At 31.6% G+C, this 8,252-nt stretch overlaps 1 protein-coding gene across 1 annotated transcript; it reads left to right on the top strand.

Annotated features, from left to right (window-relative positions):
* Positions 1 to 682: 682 nt before the first annotated feature.
* LOC119369138 (agmatine coumaroyltransferase-2) lies at positions 683 to 2,125 on the top strand. Its single transcript, XM_089726049.1, has one exon. It carries the CDS (start codon positions 683 to 685, stop codon positions 2,018 to 2,020), a length of 1,338 nt encoding a protein of 445 aa, XP_089582175.1. The 3' UTR covers positions 2,021 to 2,125.
* The last annotated feature ends 6,127 nt before the right edge of the window (positions 2,126 to 8,252 follow it).

Here is an 8,252-nt window from a genome sequence, read left to right as displayed (position 1 = left end):
ATTATTTATAATAAGTAGTGTTACCCACTTTACATAAATTCCTTAAAAAAATAGAGCTATGTCCTGTTAAAGTTTATGGGAAAAAAAAAATTTCTAAAAAATGAATTTCATCAACTTAAATAATCTAAAGGTTGATGAAAAACTCTCCATCCTCCTTATCTTTTAAAGTGAATATACTAAAGATATTTTAGAAATAAAAATAAATGAATTTTTAAATTTTAAATTTATTTCAGATATGAAATATTCATTAATTATATCTATAATTTATTTATAAATAAATTTCATATTTTGAATTTATTTATATCAAAATGCAACATAAAAAATAAACAATTTGATCGTTTTTCAAGAAAAATGAAAAAAAAAAAGCCAATAATGATGACTGTGTATGCTCAGTCAACTTCTGGAAGCAATGCTTACCTATTTTTCTTTTCTTTTTCTTTGTTTTTTTTTTTTTTTTTTTTTTTTTTTTAAATGGACCTAATTTGCCTATTTGTCTCTTAGTTCTATGTATCACATTAATGTTTGTTGACACCAATTCACTCATATAAAGGCTTGGCATAGAGCAAGCGCTTCACTATATATGTATGAAAAGGAGAATGCTTTAATTAGCTACCCATACTGAAAACAAACCTTTTGGTATTTTTTTTCTCTCCAAATTTATATAACCTCAACCAAAAATACCATGAAGGTGACGATAGAAAGAACAAAAATTGTTAAGCCATTTTGCGATAGCAATAACTTACCTGTTGATCCAAAATCACATTTTGTTCCTCTTAGTGTATTTGATAAAGTCAGTTACAACACGCATGTAGCTATCATTTATGCCTATAATCCACCAACTCCAACAAATGCTACCATTGAGCTTGGCCTGCAAAAAGTCTTATCAGAATACAGAGAATGGGCAGGAAGATTAGGAGAAGATGAAAATGGCGATCCTGTCATTTTTCTAAATGACAAAGGGGTGAATTTTGTTGAGGCATCGATTGATATTAAGCTTGAACAAGTCATGCCTTTGCAGCCATCTCCATTTTTACTTAGTCTTCACCCTAAGGTAAAGGATGTGGAGGCATTATTGCAAGTTCAACTCACTAGATTCGCTTGTGGCTCACTGGTGATTGGCTTCACAGGCCATCATTTAGTAGCTGATGGGCACTCCGCTAGCAATTTTTTGGTTGCTTGGGGGAAAGCTACTAGAGGACTTGACATAAACCCTCTTCCTCTTCATGATCGAACCATTTTTAACCCTAGAAATCCGCCTTATTTCGAGTTTGAACACAAAGGAGTAGAATTTAAATGCAAAAATCTTGTCCATGATTGTTCTAATTATGATGGTATGTCGGTAGAAGAAGTTGAAGTCCATAAAGTCCATTTTACAATGGAATTTCTCTCTGAGCTCAAAACTAGGGCTTCTAATTCATTACCGAATGGAGTTAACGGTAATAACAAGCCGTATACCACTTTTGAAAGCTTGCTTGCTCATTTATGGAGGACTATGACGAAGGCTCGTCAATTGAATGGGTCTGAAAATACCCGTATAAAAATTTCAGTCAATGGTCGTGCGCGAATGAACCCGAAAGTGCCAAATGAATACTTCGGCAACTTGGTGCTCTGGACATATCCAAGTTCTAAGGTTGAAGACCTAGTGCAGGAACCATTGGGTTATGCAGCCAAGCTCGTTCGCAACGCCGTTGAAAGTGTGAACGACAAATACTTCAAATCATTCATTGACTTCGCAACGGTTAAGGCGAAGGAGGAAGACTTGGTGCCCACTGCGGATGCTAATGTGTCTACGTGTATTCCGAATTTGAAGGTTGATAGCTGGCTAAGGTTTCCATTTTATGAACTTGATTTTGGAGGAGGAAGTCCTTGTATATTTATGCCATCTTATATTCCAATTGAAGGCTTCATGTTTCTTCTACCTTCGTGCAACGGAGATGGAAGCGCAGATGCCTGCATAACACTTTTCCGTAAAAACATGGATATTTTCAAACAAATTGTCTCTAAATTGTTAGAGAGTTGAAGGAAAGAAAGAAGCTGCAAACACTAGAATTTCTTTAAGTTCTGATAAAAAAGATATTTAAGTGTTTGATAAAATGCTTGAAAGAAATAATAAACACTAGGTTTGTATCAAATAGATGCTCAAATATACCCCAGATATTATATTTACTTTCTCTTGAATTTTTGTTCCCTTTCTTTACCCAGAAAAAAAAAAAAAAAAAAAAAAGGACAAAGAAAAAGCTTGTGTAAAGATGGTTTAGTTTCTTTTTTTTTTTCTTCTTTTTTTTCCTTTTTATGTTTTTTCTTGCATTCTCTTCTTCTCACTTTCTCAGTCCTCTCTCTCATTTTCATTGTTTACTATTCTTTTTTCTTTAAGAAATATTTTTAAACAGTTATCACATATTAGATTAAGTTTTAATTCTATATAAATCATAAACATGTATATTTATAAATATGGAAATATTTTTATTTAAAAATATAATTGATTTTTCAAATAGAGATAAAATCTTTTATTATATGTTAATTAGTTTTCCTTTTTTTGAAAACAAATAATAAATTTTATTAATAACACTAGTAAAAACTCAACATAAAAGATCTTAACTTACCATGAGCAATAAATCTACCCCGTACACCCAACCTAAGATTTTACTGTTAAGTAAGAAAAACTAGAGAGCAACATCTGAAAGTAATAAATCAAGCAAAAAAGGAGACTCTCTCTCTCCAAATAGTCTGACTTGCATAAGAAATAACATACTGCATTAAGATATGAACCACCATATTAGCTTATGGAGGTTCCCACACAAAGACTCTCTGCAAGTAGTTTGACTAGCATTAGAACTAATAAATCGCGGTAAAACTCTCTCTGCTACTTTTCTCTTCAACCAACTCAAAGCTTCCCAAAAAGTAATAAGTTCAGCTATACAAGGGGGAAAAAGAGTAAAGAAAGGGTTCTGCATAGTTCCTGGGGATCCGAACCGAATAACCGTATTGAATTAAACTGGAATAAAATAAGAATCGAGATAACAAGAGCTGGATCTTACCGAACCGAATGCAATTAATTATTTTGGTTTTGGTTCCGGTTCCTATAAAGCACCGTACTGGAACTATACCAAAATTGAATTGAATCAAACCGAATCAAAAACCGAGTCGTCTGTATATTTTTCCCTTAATGTTTGGTATATTATGTTATTTGTAGCATATATTAAATTTTATTATTCGAAATCAAAATCTTTATTAGTTGATACTCTTTAATTAATAATACAAATGAAGTATAAATTAAAATTATTTATCCTACATAAAAGATTAGTATCTAACGATTCTCATCCTCTTTATTGCATATAATATTTTTAATAATATGATAATTCACAAATGTTTATATAGTATTTTACTATATCTATAATTTAAATAAAAAGTGATTTTAATTATAAGTGGGGTAAGACTACTGTATAGAAATGAGAAATTCTGTATAGATAGAGAAGTAGTTATCTTCTATTAGATTTAAACTACCTAATGTGGGGCATTAGATCTACAAATATCTAATAAACAAATATCTAATAACTTGCTATCTATAAAATCGGTAATTCCTTATAAATATATTATTTAATTGTATTTATTATTATAATAAAAACTTATTTTGCTAATTTAAGGGGTGTATTGGATTAGAATTGTGTAAGATTTTAAAAGAATTGTTGAATTTGATGGAATTGAAGGATTTCCTAAGATTTCCACAGATTCCATTAGAATTCTACATAGAGTTTTATAAAATTTATGAGACTTTTTTTATAGATTTTAATTGACTTTGATGGAATTACAGTGATTTTTCTATATCTAACCAAAATTAATTTTAGGACCTAATTGAACAAATTATAAGATTTTGGAGCTCAATTGAAAAATTGAAAAACAATGAGGGACCAAAAAGTAAATGTGTTATCTTCTCAAAAATCGTTTTTTTTTCTTCATTAAAACCTTACCACCGCTGACAATCAAAGGCCTGCAATGGCCAACGTCGCCGGCGGCCATCCTGTGCTCCCAGAACAATCACGATGTGGTCAGAAGATTACAGGCTTCTCGTCCCTTGACTGAACGGCAACCATCTCATCGGAAAATTGTAGATTTAAATAAATAAATAAACATATATATATATATATATATATATATATTTAAAACCGATGCACGGTCCGTCGCTTGCGGCTCACGGAACCTAGTGGTTCGGCCACAACAATGGCAGATTGTATTCTTCATTTCTTTGACTATTTTAAAGCTTTTTCAATTTTTTATTTGATTAAATTATTATTTAATTTAAATCAATGCATAAAAATTTCAAAAAATAATCAAATTAATTCTGAAAATTTGCAGCATCATTAATATTAATTTGTATTAAAATATCAAATTTTTAGCACACAAATTAATTTGAAACTAATCCAATAATTAATATATTGTTTTACATCGTAAGGGGTAGGGATGAAAATGGTATAGGTGTCTTAGGGTATCTGCTCTACTTCGATATGTTTAAAGAGGATATCACTACAAAAAAAATGTGCAACAGTGATCAATATCTACGATGACTAAAATTGGTCACTAGATAGCAACTGCTCTACGGAGAACTGTGACAGCTATTTTTTTCCGCAGAAATTTTTTTGTGAAAAATCTTTTGCAATGATTTTGCGATCGACACCGACCAAAATAGCAACCAATCGGTGACTGATAAGTCAGCGATTGCTAAATTAAGGGGCCAAAATTTCCACCATGTTTTTTGCAACAGACCAATGACGAATCGCCGATCGATTATTATTTAATTCAATTGCGACCGATTATTGTCGATCGCAAATGGTAATTTAATGTATTGCATGCCACGTCAGATCATCAGCGACCGATTACTTAGTATTTTGCGATCGAACAGTCGGTCGCAAAAATTAAAAGGGTTAAAAACCCTTGGCTTCTTCTTCCCTGCGCGACAACTCTCCTTCTTCCTCTTTTTTTCTTCTCTCTACAATTAAGTTGTTTGGTGTTTGTTTTTCTTTTATATATATATATATATATATATCGTGTATTTTTTGCAATGTATGTGTGTCAGATTATTAAGTTTAGTAGTCTAATTATTTGTTAGGGTTTGTCATTACTGTTTGTTTAGTTTTGGTAATTTAGGGTTATTTAGGTTTGTTAATTACTTGATTTTATTGATTATAATTAGTAAATATATATATTTATAAATGATTTGTTAGTTATATATTTAGTTTAATTAATTATTTGATCATTACCTATAAATACAGTTTAGATTCGAAATTTAGGAATTATTTATTTAGTTGTTTATTACCTTAATTAGCAGTTAATTAGTTGATTAATTTTTAATTAGTTTAATAATTTGTTTAATATGTTTAGTTGTTAATTGCATTATAGGTTTAGTTAATCTTGTTAGTAATTCATTTAGTTGATAATTAGTTTAGTTAAGTAGTTTAGCTTAACTAGTTTAGTTATTGTTCATTAGATTAGTTTTGGTTAATATTTGGACAGTTTAGAAATATGTCTCGGTAGAAAAAGCATGAAAACGATAAACTTTTATTGCTTTCACCTAATTATAATTCCTGTTGTATCTCCTTATGATGTTTTCTGGATGCATATTGACGTTTAATGAAGCCACATTAATTATGCATTTGGAGGACCATGAGGAGATGTTGTCGAAATTGTGGCAGGTGAATAATGTATAAGGGTTGTTTCACGTTGACTATTGAAGTACATATTTCACGTTGATCCCCATAGCATTTAGGGAATTGTTGCAAGAAAGAGTTTGGGAAGCGATGACAGAGTTGAGTCTGTTTTTCAAGGAATTAACAAGCACAGTTATTAATATAATGATATGAAACGACTAGCAAGGGAAATTCCATTAATCATTTGTACATTGGAGTGAATTTTTCCATTGGGATTCTTTGATTCCATGGAACATTTGCCAATTCACTCTCCATATGAATGTTGTATTGTAGGACCGGTACAATATCGATGGATGTATCCATTTGAGAGGTAAATCGTTCAAACCATTCACTAAATTTTTGTAACCTTGGATAATGTATGTTTCTGCTTTAATTTTCTATCTTGGTAATTAGGCACTTGCATAAAATAAAAAACAAAGTACATAATAAGGCTAAGGTAAAGAGATTTATTTGCAATGTATACTTAGTGGAGGAAGCTTTAATCTTCTGTTTGCATTACTTTGAACCATATGTTTACACAGTAGCATAGTCGGAATCTAGGGAAGAGGAGATTTGTATGTTGCGTACCCATCTTGACGAGCAGGAGAGGCAACGGCAGATCTTAGAGAGCATGTCATGAGGATGTCCGGTCCACTAGCAGCACCTGCTTCTGGAGATCCGCATGCTTCATCTAATGATCGGCTCCATCAGTTATAGTTCTAGTATGCGACTCAACTGTAGCGCCTACTCCAGACATAAGTCGGGATCCTAGCAACCCTCCTGCCAACACTGTTTCTGCGGATACAGACACATTGGCCACTCAGCGTCGTAGATTTGATTTTGGGTCGTTTTAGACTTATATATTCTCTTATATATACCATTTTAAGACTTTTTCTTTATGTTACTGAGCAGTATACCATTATTCGACAAATTTTGGCTGTTTGTGTATGATTTCATATGTATATGTATGTGTGTGCGTGTGTGTGTATATATATGTTCGTTTAACTAGTGCTTCATATTTAGTTTTCTGCAATTATAAATTTTTTTTCCTCACAATTTTGCGACCACCTAAAAATATTAATAATACCTTTAGTGACTATATTTGCGACCGATTACCTATGGAGTTCAGCAGTCGTTTTGTGACGATTTGCCACCATTAATTAATTGTGACCATCTGTCACAAGACCATTGAAAGACCCAATAGCGACCGATTTGCTCATTTCGACCAATCATAGCGGTCGGTAATTAGCGACCATAACCAGTAGTTGGTTGCAAATAAATTAGCTATCTTGCGACTGATTCTCTGTTCTCGCAAATCAGTCGCAGATCGCAATTAGCAACTGATTTTGGATTATAAGACACCGTTTTGGTGGTCGCTAATTGCCATTTTTTTGGTAGTGTATGGGTAGTTATAAAAAGGCTTGGAACGGATATAGATAGTGAAATTACTACCCGTAACAGACATGGGTAGTGAAATTAGTACCCATAATGGATATAGTTAGGATACGTGCATAGATATTTGGATACTCGCTACCCGATAACGCTATATTAAACAGATTCGGTAGTGGGTATCCGCGGGTACCCTATCCATTATTAGTAAAAAATATATTTTAAATAAATTTGAATGATTTAAGATTCGCAGGCACCTACCTGTTTAAGAGGTACTTTAAACGAATTTTAGACAGATATGAGTAGTAAAATTTAAACGAATTCAAATATGGGTACTTAAATGAGTATTTAAATGGGTTTAGAAGGGATATGAGTAGTGAAATTTTAAACGGGTACGTTTAAAATTCACGGGTACCCGCTCTGCTTCCATACTTATCAAATGGTATATTGGATTAAGACTCTGTTAGATTTTAAAAGATATTTGAAATCTTTAGATTGGATGATGAATTTGTGAATTACTCTTTTATTCATATCTAGCACCTTGAAATCCAACGAAATCAATAATTTTATATAATTCTTTCAAATCAGTAATTTTTTGAATACCATCAAATTTGTATGGACTTTTAAAAAGTCATAATTGAATACCATCAGATTTTTATGAATTTTATAAGAGTCTGAATTAAATATATAAGATTTTAATAGACTCTGAAAAAATCTACATTGAATACCATTAGAATTTTAAAATTTTTTAAAATCTAATAGAATCTTAATCAATACACCCTCTAAAAGAAATCCATGCTAGAAGTTCATCTATATATTCTTTTCATAAATAATTAAAATATTAAATTTAAAAAGTTATCGAGCTAATATTTACCTTCTAAAATGAAAAAAAAAAAAAAAATTTTTATACAAGAGTAAGTCTAACGCCCAGGAAAACAAACTTAGGTAGGCACAGCAACATCAGAAATAACAGAAATAACAGTAAGAGGAGAAGTAAGCATTTGGCCACTATCAACCAAATTAACAGCTAGATTAGCTAGAGAATCAGCAACACGATTGACCTCTCGATAAAAATGACAAAACTGTACTTGCCAGTCCTTCTCAATCAGATGTTTGATGAGGCTCAACCAATTACGCAGCCTGCAATTTACAGACGCTTGCTGTTTCATCATCTTAAGAACC

Source organism: Jatropha curcas, chromosome 1 (assembly GCF_041381405.1).
Source record: "Jatropha curcas cultivar XTBG-Jc1 chromosome 1, XTBG_Jcur_1.0, whole genome shotgun sequence".
Classification (NCBI taxonomy): domain Eukaryota; kingdom Viridiplantae; phylum Streptophyta; class Magnoliopsida; order Malpighiales; family Euphorbiaceae; genus Jatropha; species Jatropha curcas.
The sequence above is the reverse complement of the archived record's forward strand: the minus strand, read 5'-3'. Positions and strand labels throughout refer to the sequence as shown.

What these genes read in the sequence shown, in the direction of transcription:
- LOC119369138 (XM_089726049.1), top strand. Translation starts at nt 683, where the DNA reads ATGAAGGTGACGATAGAAAGAACAAAAATTGTTAAGCCATTTTGCGAT.